An 18,815-nucleotide genomic window follows, 5' to 3' on the forward strand; every position below is an offset into this window, starting at 1 on the left:
GTGTTTCTGTAGGTTTCTGTACTTTCTTCCTGATGGTAGCAATAAGAAGAGGGCATGTCATGGGGTTGATGGGGTTCCTTAATGATGAACATTGTCTTTTTGAGGCATTGCTCCTTAAAGATACCCATGATAGAGCTGACTAAGTATACAACTCTCTGTAGCTAATTTCAACATGTGAAGATCCCACATCTAATCTCAGTCTATGTTGTTTGTTTATGCCGGTCAGCATCTCACAGTTGAGGTCAAGATATTGGTCTCAGCACCCTTTGACTTTGGAAGAAGGGCATTAGCTAGCCTGTTCATCATTTGGTAATTCCTGCTATGTATGTGGATATTGGGTGAGAATTAAATTGTGCTAAAATGTGTTAATTATTTTTAGACATTCACCATCTAGACTTGCATGTGAAGAATAGTCAATAATAACTGTGTCCTTGAGGGTGTACTCCAGCAATATGTGACATCTTTTAACAAAAGGTGACGTTGAGGGTGAAAACTGTGGGCATAAGGAAGAAGAGAAATAAACATAATTCAGGCTACCTGCCTGACACCTGTGCAGCAGATATTGATCATCTGCCCTTTCATTTTTTAGGATTAGCTCATTAGAAGAGGAGAACAAACAACTTCAAGGAGAGACAATTAAGTTGAGTGAACGGCTTGGGTCACTGGAGAACTCTCTGAAAATGATTAAGACGGTACATGATACAGAGTAAACTGGATAGAGTTTCCTGCACTATCCAACCATTTCACATTTTTTCTTTCAATTCCAATGAGACCTGTGAATTACAAGCCATAAACTGCCTTTGTGCCTTTCCAATGTCATGGCATCAGTGCAATCTTACCCCTGTTTGAGCAGTTTGCAGAGGGAAAATCTCACAATTCGTCATGGATATCTAGGTGGTGAATGCTGAATGGTGGCTTCAGAGACAGGTTGCACAACACCAGAACCTTCTGCTACCAACCTTCTACACGTAGAAGATGACAGATAGGCTGTTGTGAATCCAAAGGCTAGTGCTTATTAGCAAATCAAACTATTATATAAATATAGATTTTGTTTCTGAGATCATGCCCCCAGAAATCAAACCTAATACTCTGACAGTGCTCGAATAAGAAAACAATATGTTGCACAATACATCATATAAAACAGAGCAACCTTACAGAAATATTTAAAATTATGAGAGGCATAGTAGATAAGATGGATGTTACCATCTTTTCCTCAAGTAGCCCTAAACTAGGGAGCATAGTCTTAGGGTTTTTAAGGGACCTGAAGAGCAACTTTTTCATGCAGAGTAGTAAGTATGTGGAATGAACTGCTTGAGAAGTTGGTTAAAGCAGCTACAATAGTATCATTTAAAAACCACTTGAATAGGTGTTTGGAGGGTGGGTCTCGGGGAGTATGGAGCCAAACACAGGAAATTGGGATTGGCTGGGTGGGTGTAGATGCATTGGGTCAAAGGGCCTGAATCCGTGCCATATAGCTCCATGGCTCTACTTGTCTGTAAGAAGTTCACAGACTATTGGATAATGTCATTAAGCTTCATGTATCAGCTTCTCTTATATGGTTCTACGAATTGAAAAGGAGTCATTATTAATAACTCGGAACTGTCAATACCATGCATGCTTATAACGTGCACGTGTCCTGTATTCACAGTTGCCATTAAATGTTATATTAACTCTGCTAAATAGACTCAACAGAAGCCAAGTGAATCATTATTACAATGTATCTCCCTGAACTACAAAAATAATTCCTTAATTTTTTTAGATATTTGCTTACAAATTCCATTAGAAACTAAATGTTTAATTATGGCTTCAATTCCCCCCCCCCCCCCCCCCACGGAAGTGGTATACTTTTACAGTTCTTTCTGGTCATATCATTCCTCTGAAAATTTGATCAATGACTTCCCATCGTATATTATAGGCATCCGTTAGTTTCGTGAGACCATGGATTTGCACCTTGGAAGGTTTCCAGGGCGCAGGCCTGGGCAGGGTTGTGTGGGAGACCGGCAGTTGCCCAACTGCAGGCCTTCCCCTCTCCACGCCACCGATGTTGTCCAAGGGAAGGGCACTAGGACCCATGCAGCTTGTCACCAGTGTTGTCACAGAGCAATGTGTTGTTAAGTGCCTTGCTCAAGGACACAACACGCTGCCTTAGCTGAGGCTCGAATCAGTGACCTTCAGATCACTAGACCGATGCCTTATCCACTAGGCCATGCGCCAACTCCATATATTATAAATTGCACCAATTATGCATTTTCCACGTCAGGTACACAATTAATGTTATTCCCCATGCAAGATGGAGGAAATGAGTCCATATTGTGATTGCACGTGTCATTGGTCAAGTTCAAACAACAAAGTTTTATTAACACTTTATTATCTTCAGCAATGTGATTTAAAGGGGTTTTCCCAGAGCAGCCCTCAGCTTGGTACTGGGAACTCAACTTGGGTAAGGCTCCTTAACTCACCCTATCTCATTATCCAGTGGTGAAAAACAACCCACCATCCCCCACCAAACCTACAATGAAGACCCTATGATTTGATCATTCCCCCCAAGACCTGAACCAAGTTGTTCCCCCCAGCCTGCTCATGAACTGTTTGTCCCGCTCCCATCAGGGAGGAGGCGACGTAGCATCCATGCCAGGATCACCAGACTCAAAAACAGTTACTTTCTCCAAGCGGTAAGGCTGATCAACACCACCGCCCACTAACCCACCGCTCCACAGCCCCACCACCACTTCCTGACACAGCCACTTTATGTACAGACACTCCTCTGCTAGCATCACTTTATGGGCATACAATCAATAGACAATAGGTGCAGGAGTAGGCCATTCGGTCCTTCTAGCCAGCACCACCATTCACTGTGATCATGGCTGATCATACACAATCAGTACCCCGTTCCTGCCCTCTCCCCATATCCCTTGACCCCGCTATCTATAAGAGCTCTATCTAACTCTCTCTTGAATGCATCCAGAGACTTGGCCTCCACTGCCTTCTGGGGCAGAGCATTCCACATATCCACCACTCTCTGGGTAAAAAAGTTTTTCTGCATCTCTGTTCTAAATGGCCTACCCCTTATTCTTAAACTGTGGCCTCTAGTTTTGGATTCACCCATCAGCGGGAACATGCTTCCTGCCTCCAGCGTGTCCAATCCCTTAATAATCTTATATGTTTCAATCAGATCCCCTCTCATCCTTCTAAATTCCAGTGAATACAAGCCCAGTCGCTCCAATCTTTCAACATATGACAGTCCCGCCATTCCGGGAATTAACCTTGTGAACCTACGCTGCACTCCCTCAATAGCAAGAATGTCCTTCCTCAAATTTGGAGACCAAAACTGCACACAATACTCCAGGTGGGGTCTCACCAGGGCCCTGTACAGCTGCAGAAGGACCTCTTTACTCCTATACTCAATTCCTCTTGTTATAAAGGCCAGCATGCTATTAGCTTTCTTCACTGCCTTCTGTACCTGCATGCTTGCTTTCATTGACAGATGTACAAGAACACCTAGATCTCGTTGTACTTCCCCTTTTCCTAACTTGACTCCATTTAGATAGTAATCTGCCTTCCTGTTCTTGCCACCAAAGTGGATAACCTCACATTTATCCACATTAAACTGCATCTGCCATACATTTGCCCACTCACCCAACCTGTCCAAGTCACCCTGCATTCTCATAACATCCTCCTGACATTTCACACTGCCACCCAGTTTTGTGTCATCAGCAAATTTGCTAACATTACTTTTAATCCCTTCATCTAAATCATTAATGTATATTGTAAACAGCTGCGGTCCCAGCACCGAACCTTGCGGTACCCCACTGGTCACAGCCTGCCATTCCGAAAGGGACCCGTTAATCGCTACTCTTTGTTTCCTGTTAGCCAGCCAATTTTCAATCCATATCAGTACACTGCCCCCAATACCATGTGTCCTAATTTTGCCCACTAAACTCCTAAGTGGGACTTTATCAAAAGCTTTCTGGAAGTCCAGGTACACTACATCCACTGGCTCTCCCTTGTCCATTTTCATAGTTACATCCTCAAAAAACTCCAGAAGATTAGTCAAGCATGATTTTCCCTTCATAAATCCTTGCTGACTCGGACTGATCCTTCTACTGCTATCCAAATGCGTCGTAATTTCCTCTTTTATAATTGACTCCAGCATCTTTCCCACCACTGACGTCAGGCTAACCGGTCTATAATTCCCTGTTTTCTCTCTCCCTCCTTTCTTGAAAAGTGGGACCACATTAGCCACCCTCCAATCAGCAGGAACTGTTCCTGAATCTATAGAACATTGGAAAATGATTACCAATGCGTCCACGATTTCTAGAGCCAATCAATATATACAATCATAGATACAATCAATCTATGTATATAACCTATCCTGTGTATTTATATTTATTGTGTGTTTTTTAATCATCTTTATCTTAATGTGTTTTTTTTAACTGCATCAGATCTGGAGTAATAATTATTTCATTCTTCTTTACACAAGTGTACTGGAAATGACATTAAACAATAATGAATCTTGAAACATATACCTCCCAACTCCCCATGGGGGGTTCACTTGAATAACTGCTCTTTTTCTTTTACACTGCAGTTGCTCAGAATGTGGAATAAAATATGTAATGGGCTAACAAAGGATGTATGTATGGCACTGGACTCATTTAAAATTGGTTTTATGTCATGCCTAGGAAATTATAGCATTGTTCTTATGAGTAAAGGGTTGAAGTATATATGCCAGTCATGGAATGCTATAATGTTTAATAGTATAGTGAGAACACCACTTCTTTGCTGCCTTCATGAGTTTTACATTTTGTCTGTACTTTCCTAATAGGATCCTGGCAAGTTACACCAACATGACAGTTTATCTGTATCCTTTGCTGACGAGCCTTGCAAGTTTCTGTACAGTGACACCTCTGTAATGAATGACAACTTCCTAACTTCATCACGGTACTATGAATAAATACAGATATTATTTTAATTGTTAGTTTCCATCCCTTCCTAATGGCTAATAGACCTATGAGCCATATGTTTAATCTGTATGATGCATTAGCATAGTATGCAAAGCATCACAACAAATCCAATCTCCTGGCATGTGTATTTTATCACAGTAATCACTGAGTAATGATCGTGAAATGGAACTTTAACTAATCTCTTTTTAAGCTATGTTGCAGTAAGATCAAGTAGTTTCTCAATAATTAATTCCCAACTTAATCCATGAACTTTGAAGTAATTATACTACAAACAAAAATGAATACATCTCTGTGCATCCATCTTCCAACAAAATAATTGGAAAGTCAAAGATGTCAAGTGGAAAATTAACTCTTTCCACAAACAAACCATGCCTACCATCCAACAGTTTGGTGTACTGATGATCACATTGACCTACAAATTTCCAAGTTTACTCCTTAATCTTTGCTAAATGAAAAGGCGGTTGACTTTGCCTCATTTCCTCTGAGCTAGAAATAGAGGTGCATGCATTGTTCCCATTGATTCAACTAATTATCTCTGAACTAATTATTTATTTTCTCCAAATCCTTGCTGTGACTTCTTCCCACACTTTCCTTTCCTATGACTTGATTTTATCTATTATTTGCTTCTCTCAGCTATATTTAACCCTCAAACAGCATCAGTGAAAACAGTTTATCTATTATTATTCCAGAAGCTTAACATGCACAAAATTCATGTGCATGTGGTTACACTTAAAAACCAATGGTTGTGAAATCCTTTGGGAAGTCTTGAGATCATAAGCAGTGCTATGTAAACGCATCTGCTCTCTTTTTATGTTGATAGCTTATCCTTTCATAATCACATGGCTTCTTGCAGCCCGAGAAGCACTTCAAGACCATCCTGTTCTTCTAACTCGGGCTTTATGCTCTAGAGTTCCCACCATAACTCACTTACTCTTCCCTTCTCTCGTAAGATCCTCTATTAAGTCCTGTAATCTTTAACTTAGCGTTTACTCACCCTTCTAACATGCTTCCATTTTTAACACATCTATAAAGTATATTAGAACTTTTTGTAACATTAAAGATAGTATATCAGTGTAAATAGTTATACTTGTTGTAATCACAATATTCTTTCATTTCTTCCAGAGAAACAACATCACCTAGTGGTATTAACAGTTTTGGTCATTCAGATCCTATCCAATATGGCAGAACAATGGAAAATTCTGATGCTGCAACATCTTCATATACTCCATCTCCACTGAGCCAGTTGGGTGTGGACTACCTTAACGTGTCAAGCCGTTCATGGTTCAAGGACCAGGATGATAGCCAAGTCTAGGCAACGATGATGTGTGGTCTGGCCATGACTGAGACAGAAGTAAATCTGAACACAGTTTAAGTGGATCCCGATTGTGCCACACAAAGAAAATTCAAAAGCTGGATGATCCACAAGGTGTTTCTATCTGGAGTTAAAATAATGCTGGTAACGGAGCCAGAGACATACTGATTCAACATGCAACAAACTGTTGTCTTTGTCACGTTGCCTAACAGGAATATTAACACATCTTTCTCTGGATGAGTAGTGATAGATTGGTTGAAGTACCTATCTTGGCGCCGGTCCAGTTTTGCACACAAGCACACAAACACTGGAATTATACCAGTAGTTGGGCAAGTGAAACACTGTGGTTCTGTGATACAAATGTCCCCAATTCCCTCCCAGTGTAAAAAATTAACTTCTGCGTTGCTATCCACTTTGAATAATGCAAAGAAAGAGTTGACTTGTATGAGCAATTGGTTATGTCAGGGTGTAATTTTATTTCAGTAAATTTCCACAGTTTAGAAAACAATAAAGCATTAGTATTAGAAAATATATCAATAATTAGATGATAAAGCTCCACATTGAGACTACCTACTCAACCTAATGCCTCTTGCTCTGCCTTTGTCCCAAATTGCTTGCTCCTGAGATTTTGAATTGAATACAGTGTATTTCTGGCCTGATTACTTGGTGGATAAAGGATAAGAGATGGTCATGTTGAAGGAAAGGATTGAAGAAGATATGAAAATAATTGCACTGGAAACGTATCCATGGACATTTAAAGTGTGTCAGGTAATCTCTAACTGAAATTCTAACACTAGAAAATTGAAAAGTACATGCAGAAATGAAGGAGAGAAACACTGATTCTTGGCTAATGTTCTTCTCTAAAATAATGTTGCATTTTTCACATTAATGGGAACTAGCGATTAAAGCTACTGAAGTGATTTAAGGAGATGGTGCAGTAGCCTACCAGTAACACAGGTAGTGAAATGCATATTAATGGCTATCCTTTGAAGTAGTTTCTTACTATAGTTGTGCCTTTGGGTGGGAGAAGACAAATAGTAGTAGTAGTAGAGTTTTGATAATTCCTTGAAGGACAGTGTCAGGGAGGAGTCACCCACGGCTGTTACTCACGTCTCTTAAGCAGGGACAAGGGTGGCACTGGCAGAGACCACAAAGTAGGTCTCCACTCAGGGACTGGTATTTGGAATGTAGGAACTTCAAACTGAAAAGGAGAGAAACATAATTTAAAATAAATGGACCAAACAATATGAGATTGGAACTCCGTTAATTTGGTAGTCGGGTACTAAAGCAACTCTCCAGCGAACTGCTGTTAATCTAGATTTCATTCACTTTTTCTCATCTTGTCCAAGCAATAATGACAAGTATATTTATTACTGATAATAGAGATCAGTTTCTACACATTGGGTTGAGGGGATCTTCCAATTTGATGTCCAGATTTCTTTGTTATATTGCTCTGGTATATTGTTTTATGAACTGCATCATCATCTGCCACAAGGATGCTGTTCTTGCTGCAGAGTTTAGAACAATGATCCTTATTATTGTGTTCTTCAAACTCACTGTACAGGCTTTGTTGTTTAGCTGATTGTTGTCTGTACTGCTGACATGGTCAAGCCAAATCACTTGCTTCTCGTACGAACATATCTGGCATGTACGTTAGTCATAGTGCTTTGGAGCTGATGATTTTGTTGGACCTTTTTTATTTCCCATTATGCTGTGGGCAGAGGAAGTCAGGAGGGCTAAAGGAGGACATGTAGATAAGTAGAGGAGAATCCTAAGATATTCAATAAATGTTTCAAGAGGAAAAGGGTATGGAGAGAATAGGGCTCCTTTACAATCAATGTGTGATCATCTGTGTGTAGAGCCAAAGGATATTTATTTATTTATTGATCTACGCGCAGAATAGGCCCTTCCGGCCCATCGAGCTGCACTGTCCAGCAGTCCCCCGATTTAACCCTAGCCTAATCAGGGGACAATGTACAATGATCAATTAACCAACCAATGGTACGTCTTTGGACTGTGGGAGGAAACCAGAGAACCTGGAGGAAACCCATGCAGTCACGGGGAGAACGTACAAACTCTTTACAGACAGCAGTGGGAAGGGGCAAGGTCTTAAATGAATATTTCTCATGGAGAAGGCTATGGAAGCTAGGAACTTGGGGAAAAGAACAATGATGTCTTGAAAAAGGCACACTATGAAAGATAAGTACTAGTGGTCTTAAAGCACATAAAGATTAATAAACCATTCAAACCTGATCAGGTGTATCCTAGAACATTGTGGAAAGCTAGGGAAGAAATTGCTGGGGTCCTGGCAGAGATATTTGTATCAATAATAGCCAAGGGAAAGGTACTGGTAGAGCGAGGGATGGGTAATGTTGTGCCTTTGAGAAACAGGATCCAACAGAATTTGGAAATGCATTGGTTGATTAGGGGGTCATCGAGATGGCTTTGTGCGTGGAAAATTTTGTCCCAGGAATTTTAAATCGAAGCAAGAGGCTGAGAGTGAATGAGTGAAGGAATCTCAGAGAAAAGTCATTTTTATTTACTGCTCGGGGAAAAGAGGCTAGACTGTGCAGGTGCATGATACAGAGCACCAAGGGTCTAAAAAAAAGACCATCATATCCAGCGGGCAGCGGAGTGAGAGGGAGCAGAGTGGGACGGCTTTGGCTCAACAGGCTTCAGCGTGAACAGGCAGAGGCGAGAGTAGGTTCCGGTAAGTTTTGTTTTGTTTGTTTAGAGTAGAGAGAATGCCAGGCAGGATGTTGGAATGCTCCTCTTGCAGGATGTGGGAAGTCAGGGAGACCTCTGGTGTCCCTGACAACACCACCTGAAAGAAGTGCATCCAGCTGCAGCTCCTAACAGACCGTGTTAGGGAACTGGAGCAGGAGCTGGATGACCTCCGGATCATTCGGGAGAATGACGAGTTAATAGATAGTAATTTCAGGGAGGTAATTATGCCAAAGGAGCAGCACACAGGTAATTGGGTTACCATCAGGTGAGGGAAGGGGAAAGGGCAGGCAGAGCAGGGCCCTGTGGCCATTCCCCTCAACAACAAGTATATCGATTTGGATACTGTTGGGGGGGATGACTTACCTGAGACAAGCTGCAGAAGCCAGATCTCTGGCACTGAGTCTGGTTCTGCAGTGCAGGAGGGAGGGTTAAAGAAGAGGAGAGCGGTAGTGATAGGGGACTCGATAGTTAGCGGTACAGACAGGAAGTTCTGTGGTCGTGACAGAGACTCCCAGATGGTTTGCTGCCTCTCGGGTGCCAGGGTCAGGTATGTCTATGATCGTGTGCACAATATTCTGAAATGGGAGGTGAGCAGCCAGATGTCATGGTACACATCGGTACCAATGACGTAGGAAGAAAGTGTGAGGAGGTCCTGAAGAGTGAGTATAGAGAGCTTGGTAGGAAGTTAAAAAGCAGGACCTCGAGGGTGGTAATCTCAGGATTGCTGCCTGTGCCACGTGCTAGTGAGGATAAGAATAGGATGCTCTGGAGGATGAACACGTGGCTGAGAAACTGGTGTAGGGGGCAGGGTTTCAGATTTCAGGATCATTGGGCCCTCTTCTTGGGCAGGTGGAACCTGTACAAGAGAGACGGGTTACATCTAAACTACAAGGGGACCAATATCCTTGCAGGGAGGTTTGTTAGTGCTATGGGGGGGGGGGGGGGGTTAAACTAGATTTGCAGAGGGATGGGAACCAGCGTGCCAGAGCAGATAGTGGAGCAGGGGTGAAAATAAATGACGTTAAAGGTTCATGCAAAGTCACAAATAGAAGGGTTGTGTGTGGTGGTAATAATCTTCTGAGGTGTGTCTATTTTAATGCGAGGAGTATTGTGGGGAAGGCTGACGAGCTGAGGGCCTGGATTGACACAGGGAATTATGACATTATAGCCATTAGTGAAACTTGGCTACAGGAGGGGCAGGACTGGCAGCTTAATGTTCCAGGGTTCCGATGTTTCAGATGTGATAGAGGGATGAAGGGTGGGGGGGGTGGGTGGCATTGCTAGTCAAGGAAAATGTTACAGCAGTGCTCAGGCAGGACAGATTAGAGGGGTTGTCTACCAAGGCCATATGGGTGGAGCTGAGAAACAGGAAAGGTATGACCACATTAATAGGGTTGTATTATAGACCACCCAATAGTCAGCGAGAATTGGAGGAGCAAATCTGTAGAGAGATAGCAGACAACTGCAGGAAACATAAAGTTGTGATAGTAGGGGATTTTAATTTTCCACATATTGATTGGGACTTCCATACTGTTAAAGGTCTAGATGGGTTAGAGTCTATAAAATGTGTTCAGGAAAGTTTTCTAAATCAATATATAGATGTACCGACTAGAGAGGATGCAATATTAGATCTCCTATTAGGAAACGAGTTAGGACAGGTGACGGAAGTGTGTGTAGGGGAACACTTTGATTCCAGTGATCATAACACCATTAGTTTCAGCTTGATCATGGATAAAGATAGATCTGGTCCTCGGGTTGAGGTTCTAAACTGGAAAAAGGCCAAATTTGAAGAAATGAGTAAGGATCTAAAAAGTGTGGATTGGGACAGGTTGTTCTCTGGCAAGGATGTGATTGGTAAGTGGGAGGTCTTCAAAGGAGAAATTTTGAGAGTGCAGAGTTTGTATGTTCCGGTCAGGATTAAAGGCAAAGTGAATAAGATTAAGGAACCTTGGTTCTCTAGGGATATTGGAACTCTGATAAAGAAGAAAAGAGAGATGTATAACATGTATAGGAAACAGGGAGCAAATAAGGTACTTGAGGAGTATAAAAAGTGCAAAAAATACTTAAGAAAGAAATCAGGAGGGCTAAAAGAAGACATGAGGTTGCTTCGTCAGTCAAGATATAGAGGATAATCCTCAGTATAGAGGATAATCCAAAGAGCTTCTGCAGGTATATTAAGAGCAAAAGGATAGTAAGGGATAAAATTGGTCCTCTTGAAGATCAGAGTGGTCGGCTATGTATGGAACCAAAAGGGATGGGGGAGATCTTGAATGGGTTTTACTAAGGAAACTGGCATGGAGGCAATGGAAATAAGGCAAACAAGTAGTGAGGTTATGGAACCTATACAGATTGAAGAGGAGAATGTGCTTGCTATCTTGAGGCAAATCAGAGTTGATAAATCCCCAGGACCTGACAGGGTATTCCCTTGCACCTTGAAGGAGACTAGAGTTGAAATTGCAGGGGCCCTGGCAGATATATTTAAAATGTCGGTATCTATGGGTGAGGTGCCGGAGGATTGGAGGATAGCTCATGGTGTTCCGTTGTTTAAAAAAGACTCTAAAAGTAATCCGAGAAATTATAGGCTGGTAAATTTGACGTTGGTAGTAGGTAAATTATTGGAAGGAGTACTAAGAGATAGGATCTACAAGTATTTGGATAGACAGGGACTTATTAGGGAGAGTCAACATGGCTTTGTGTGTGGTAGGTCATGTTTAACAAATCTATTAGAATTTTTCGAGGAGGTTACCAGGAAAGTGGTTGCCGGGTCTTGAGAAACTGAGTTACAGAGAAAGGTTGAATAGGTTAGGACTTTATTTCCTGGAGCATAGAAGAATGAGGGGAGATTTGATAGAGGTATATAAAATTATGATGGGTATGGACAGAGTGAATGCAAGCAGGCTTTTTCCACTGAGGCTAGGGGACAAAAAAAAACAGATGACATGGGTTAAGGGTGAAGGGGGGAAAGTTTAAAGGAAACCTTAAGGGGGGCTTCTTCACACAGAGTGTGGTGGGAGTGTGGAATGAGCTGCCAAATGAAGTGTAAATGCGGACTCACTTTTAACATTTAAGAAAAACTTGGACAGGTACATGGATGAGAGGTGTATGGAGGGATATGGTCCAGGTGCAGGTTAGTGGGACTAGGCAGAAAAATGGTTTGGCACAACCAAGAAGGGTCAAAAGGCCTGTTTCTGTGCTGTAATGCTCTATTCTATGGTTCTATAGAATTTGATTGTGCTTTTTGAAGTGGTCAGCAAGAGGTTGGATGAGAGCAGGCCATTAGCAAGGTATTTCACAGGATCCTGCATGGTATGCTGGTCTGGAAGGTTTGATCACATGAACTAGCCAAGAGGGCATAAAATTGGATTGGTGGAACAAGGTGGTAGTGCAGGGTTAATTTTAAAGTTGGTCTCCTGTGACTAGTGGTGTGTCGTAGGGTCAATGCTGGGTTCCTGTTGCTTTTCATATATGTTAACAATTTAGACGGGAATGTAGTTGGCAAGGTTAGTAAATGTGTGGATGATAGAAAAATTGAAGGCCTAATGTACAGTGAAGAAAGTTATCGGTGATTACAATGGGATCTAGATCAGCTGGGAAAGTGGGTCAAGGATTAGCAGATAGAATTTACCTCACACAGCGCACCGATCAGAATTTCAATCAGGGCAGGACTTGCACAGTAAAAGAAAGAGCCCTGGAGAGTGTTGTAGAATAGAGAGAGCTAGGGGGACAAGTACATTGTTCCCTAAAAGTGGCAACAAATATGGTCAGGGTGTGAAGAAGGCATTTGGCACTCTTGCCTTCATTGGACAGGGCACTGAGTACAAGATGGTGGTGGTACAATACCTAAGAGTAAGTGTGCAGTTCTGGTTGCCTAGTTGTAGGAAGGATGTCATTAAACTGGAAAGGATGCAGAAAAGATTCACAAGAATATTCCTGGGACTGGAAGGCATGACTTGTATAAAGAGAGACGGGATAGGCTTGAACTTTTGCAGGAGTAAAGGAGCCTGAGGGGTAGCCTTAAAAGAGATTATTAAATTCATGTGGGGCACAGATAGGGTGAATGGTCATAATCTTTTTAACAGGGTAGAGGAGTCTAAAGCTAGGTGGTCTTGATTTAAGGTGAGAGCAACAACATTTAAAGGGTCCTGGGGGTGGGGGGCAAACACTTGACACAGAAGGTGGTAGGTATGTGGAACAAGCTGTCAGAGGACCTGGTAGAAGCAGATGCAGTTACAGTGTTTAAAAGACACTTGGACAGATGCAGCTAGAAAACAGATGCATGGCTCCTATAAAAATTACGCCATTTGAGGAATTTTTACAAGCTAGTTACATAAACACTTGAAAATTATTTGGAAAGAAAGAGCAGGAAAATTGGGTTAGAGCACTTTGAGGGACGATTCTAAATTGTATATCTCCGTGCTTATAATATATTTATATTATCATCTTTTGGATATTTTTATACAGAAACCTTTTTTAGATGTGGTCGAGGTTCAGTTTTAATTCTGATTTAGATATAGATTCACATACTAAGATGTAAATAAACAGGAGAGAATCTATTCAGACAAAGATTGAAATTTATGTTTTAGAAGATTAATGTGCAAATAGCTAATCATTGATTTTTGTTCAATTTTTTTCTAATTAAACTATTTATAATAAAACTTCAAAAGCACTTATACAGTATTGGAATTTAAATGATGTTGTGTGATACAGTGTATGTGTGTTCCATGTATTACACAATGTAGTGTCAATTTATTTCAATGTCATCGTCCAGGTTCTCCAATTTCTCAATATTAAACTTTTTAGGGCCTCAGCTTTGTGGTGTGGATACCTAACTTGTCACACACAACCTGTATGTCTGGCACATCCACATCCACTTCTTGTGTCATTTACCTTACCTAAGTTGGCCTATTGATGTCTATCAGAAGAAGTGGATAAAGTCAGTGATTGATGACTTTGATTGTCAATAGGTACTCTGGATGGATAATAAGTATTCAGTTAAATATTCTGGATAAAAAAATGACTGCTGACATAATTGGAGCAAATCCAAAGTATTGAAACTTTATTCAGATAACACACTAATAATACTCTGAATTTATAAAACTTAAGAACACAGTTGAATAATTTTGAAAGTACTTCATTAACAGACTTGCAGCTGCTTTGCATTGAAGCATGATGAGGAAAGAAAGACCACCCCCAAGTGCCAGTCCTTTTTATTCAGTGACAGTGTTGCCATTAAGATTCATAGGTGCCTGCTACTTTGTATGTCTTGCTTTGACATTCCTGTCTTTCTCATCTGACAGGTTGGTAATTAGGCTTCTTAAAAAAATAACTTGTTTGAGATTATTTTAGAAGGTGAGATGTTATGAATCTCATTGGAGCATTGATTGGTTTGCAAGAAACAACTATGTAGAGTAACACATACAAAATGCTGCAGGAACTCAGCAAGTCAGGCAGCCTCTGTGGAGGAGAATGAACTGCTGACATTTATTCATCTGCAGCATGCAGCATTTGAAGACTCTCCTTTACTTATGATACTGTGTATATTTGGTTATGAATGTTGGAGAGGAAATTATTTTCTGTTCTGTTTAGTGAAATTGGTACTATAAGCAATGTCTTGGTTTTAAAATCGTTCTTGTTAAAGCACTCCATCAGTTCTCCGTAACTTTTCAAAACATTGGCAGACCTCCATCATTGGGAATTCTACCTTAACCTGCCAAGGTCCGAGATTCCACTGTCCCAAAGATTAGAGAGAGTTGCAAGAAGGAAGTTACCAGCAGGGCAGAGGTCCTCAAACCACCTCTGCTATTTGACATATTGGTATGTCCATAATATATCTCTTCATGCACCTGTCAAAGCTGATCAAATATGAATTCCTCTGCATTTATCAACTTCCTCATCATCTCAAAACTTCTTTGGCTCCCTACTTCTCTTTCCACCTCTGAAATGCTTCTTATAATTTACTTCATTAACTAAGTTTTGTCACTTACGTTTATATCCTCTTTATGTGGCCCATTGTCAATTCTTCTTTGATAATGATCATGAATTTGTCACCAGAATCGGGTTTCTTTTCTCCTGCCTCTCGTGCTTAACTTGGTGCTTAGAGCAAATATCCCAGTTTCTGCTGCTGCTTAAACCATCTCTGCCAAGGTCTCAAATATGTTTTATACGCAGAGTGTTCTACTGTACATAGACTGCATGTTATTTTTGGTACATTTTGATTACACTAATTCCCCATTTAATAAAACAACTATTTTCTTGGCTTGATATCGTCACTAATTGTGTAACATTGTAAAATATGTGAATCAGATGATTGTAGGAACATTAGTGTACGAGACCCTTTGCCCATCAAATTTATGCTGGGTCCTGGTAATTTTCCTCTGTGTCCTTTCTAGAAACTTACTTTTACTAAAGTGCTTCCTTCATTAACCTGCGTGCACCAAATTGAATCTGCTTTCCCTTGGGTGGGGCAGACTAGCTGAAAACATTGGCAAGCATGCAATTTACTGATCAGCATAATATCTGAATAAACCTATCAGCCACACATTGAGTTTTAACGTCAACTGAATATCAGTGGTTAATATGAATTGGCTACATTATAGTTTCTTTTTTTATTGTGATTCATTAGGTTCAGAGAGCGTGCATATGTATACTAGCCACAGTATTTCCATAACCAATTGTTGAGAAAGAAATCATGTACAAAATAACAATAATATTAGAAAAGAGTCTGCAGCGCTGGTTTCCTGTTGATCAATTATAACTTTTGAAGTTATGGAGATGGGGAAAAACTGAAATGGGGTGATGAAGTTACAATTTATATTGACTACCGACAAAAAAATTGTAACCACAAATTCTGGATTGGTTTTTCACAAAAATATCTTGTTTTGAACGAATAATTGGATTGGTTATGGTGCCTCATAAACTTCAGTATTTTATTTATTCCCCTAAACAAGAAAGGAATAGCCTGTATCTTGTGTGGTTATCTTCTGTGGTTTTGCACAGTCCAATCATTTTTTCTCAATATTTACATATTTTCCTGCAGTCTAAATTAGAATTGTTAAGTTGTTATTCCTTTCCGTGCCTTGTGCGGTAACCTGCCGTTTCTTTAGTATCTGTTTTTTACGAGGCCAAGTTGCTAGCTGGACACTTAACCCAGCACGGATGGAAAGCATGCAAGGAACTGGCTGGATTTGAACCCACTATTTGAAGCCAGCAATATTAGAAAGTAATGATCTATTTAATGATCATCATCATTTAACTGCTGCTCTTTGTTGTGTGATGAGTGTAAGAACTGAACAGGTGCACATTATTCTCTTTGATGTATCCTTCCTCTTTTTCTTTCCCTATAGCTATCTGTAGGAGGTAACTGGATTAGTTTTTAGGAGGTTTGCTCAGTGATAGATTAAAGGTTGAAGAAAATTAATATTGTCTCTAGTGGGCATCAAATATCATTCCATATTCCATGAATATGGAATGAAAAACTGTCAAAATTAAGTATCTATGATTCAAACATTTGTACCGTGTTAATTATTATTCTTTAGCAGTCCAATGGAGTTAAGAAGGACTTGTCTTTAGCCCAATTGTGTGGATTCTGAGATGACTCATGACACCAATATAGGATCTAGAATGGTCCTCAGTTGGGGATGGAGGCTCTTTGGAGGGCAGATGAGTGAGTAGTACAGGAGATGGAGTTGTTTTCACTGGGCTTCCACTTAGTCCTCACTATTTGGTTTTAGGATGTTGTTAATTTACATTTGTTGTATGAACAAAGTTGGTTCTTATAAATTATTTAGAAAATTGAGGCTGACTGAAACAAGTTTCAGGCTGACTCAAACACGAGGGAATCTGCTGCCTGGCCTGCTGTGTTCCACCAGCATTTTGTGTGTCAGGCTGACTCAGTCTATTTAATAATGTATTTGGTGTTATCAGCTGACTTGTTCTCCCTTACATGATTATGGCTTTAGGGTCCTGATCTCTTCTCAGAAGAGCATCTACATGCCTGTGATACTGCTACAAGCAAGTTTTTCATTGTAAGTGCATCCCACCATACTTCTGCACATGACTATAAAATTGATTAAAATTTCTTAACAGCCTTTCAAAAGAATAATGCAGTTGTAAGTTACCTCCGCCAAGAGTAGAGTAAAATGCTCCCACATCTGGGATTGATTTGTGCTGGTCAAGAAATTCAACCTGACTTTTTAGCAAGATTTATATTTGCTTTTCCATGGAATAAAATCTCCCCAAGAATTATGTCAACAGTAACACAACATATATAATTCATCTCCAGTGTGATTTCTGTTTTTTAACTTTAATAGTTTCAATGTTACTCATATGGGGTTGGCGGTGGGGGTAGTAAGTTTCCCAATGAAACTTTGAATTGTATTTGTTCTCATAAAGAGTTATGATCTCCTGTGATTCTTTTTTTCACACAGCCTCTTCACGTATGCATTTCAAGCAACTACTGGTGATCATTGTCAGATCTTACTGCTATTTTGGAGAAGTCACAAAAAACTTCTCCATTTGGCTCCATTCATTTACCATTTACCCTTCTCCATTTACCTAAAAGTAACTTCATCTGCTTTTATTTCATACCATAGGAGCAACTAAAGGGTTTTGGGCATTTGCTTGCATTACAGACTTACCTTACTTCAACACACAATGTGAATAGGAATTTGGCAAGCTTTGTTGGTCTAAATGCCTGTTCTTGTCAAAAACTTTATAATGGTCTAATGTTCTAATCTGTACTTATGTCATTATAGACATAGATGCTGCCTGATGCTGTGTTCCTCCAGCGTTTTGTGTGTGTGCTATTGATTAGTGCCTATATTGACCCAATTGTTAGTACAGATACTTAACAGGACAGGTACCTAAAAATAAGGGGATTGGTGAAGGAGAGAGCCCAGTTACAGCTTTGCTACCTTGCAGCCAAATAGACGCTGAGGTGAAGGCAGCAAAGAGCTGAAAGCTGCTGAGTAACCCATTGTGATGAGAACTACCAAAAGTAAAATATCTTTTTACACTCACCTGCGCGCATTAATGGACAACTGTAAATGCAATATCAAAGGGAAATGGAAGTAACTGAGAAAACAAAAAGCAATGGATTCTGCTTTCTAATGCTACCTTTGGCTGAGAAAGAAGGAACTGAATCAAATGCAGGGAATTATTTAAAATCAAGTTATTTGCATTAGTACATTATGCCGCTAATCATTTTTAAATATAAACCATATCAAAAATCTCTTTATTAACTGAGGTGTGGGTCTCATAGACAAGACATCTTATTGACCATCTGTAATTGACTGTGAGAAGATGGTGATGGACTTCCATAATGAACTGCTACAGTCCTTCAGATGGAACTACACTATGCTGTTACATGGGAGCTCCAAGATTTGAACTTGGAAACCATAAATAAAATTGATACATTTCTTCATCTGATGTATGGCTTGGAGATTATGCAGGAAGTATTTTTCCATATTTGGAACAAAGTACAAAATTTTCTAAGGATGCACAATTCCCAAGCAGAAACTATAATTTGTGGCTACCAATTCAATCTTATTAAATTTTGGTTTAACATCTATAAATTCTAACCATTTCCAATAAATTGTAAGTTTCACCTATCAGGCAAAAAGGACAATTTAATGATGTAATAATAGAAGCAGAGTATTCCAATCAGGAACTGAAATACAACAATCAAATATGTGCTTTATCTGGACCTTTCACTGGAACCTGTCCTGCAGAGTTGATGGGGCTTTTCATATCACAATGTAAATACAACTTCCATAACTCCCACTCAGCATTTTCCTACTTATACAGATAATACATTT

General features: G+C 40.1%; 1 protein-coding gene across 3 annotated transcripts in view; it reads left to right on the forward strand.

Moving 5' to 3' along the window:
- Window positions 1–9,944, forward strand: part of ccdc30 (coiled-coil domain containing 30) — a 112,032-nt gene extending 102,088 nt beyond the window's left edge. For all 3 annotated transcript variants that reach the window (XM_073031810.1, XM_073031813.1, XM_073031811.1), the window contains 3 exons: window positions 590–692; window positions 4,823–4,938; window positions 6,084–9,944. In XM_073031810.1, coding sequence (XP_072887911.1) covers window positions 590–692; window positions 4,823–4,938; window positions 6,084–6,273 — 409 coding nt within the window. In that variant the 3' untranslated portion in view covers window positions 6,274–9,944. The remainder of the gene's footprint in view (window positions 1–589; window positions 693–4,822; window positions 4,939–6,083) is intronic.
- Window positions 9,945–18,815: the final 8,871 nt, after the last annotated feature.

This window comes from Hemitrygon akajei, chromosome 29 (assembly GCF_048418815.1).
Source record: "Hemitrygon akajei chromosome 29, sHemAka1.3, whole genome shotgun sequence".
Classification (NCBI taxonomy): Eukaryota; Metazoa; Chordata; class Chondrichthyes; order Myliobatiformes; family Dasyatidae; genus Hemitrygon; species Hemitrygon akajei.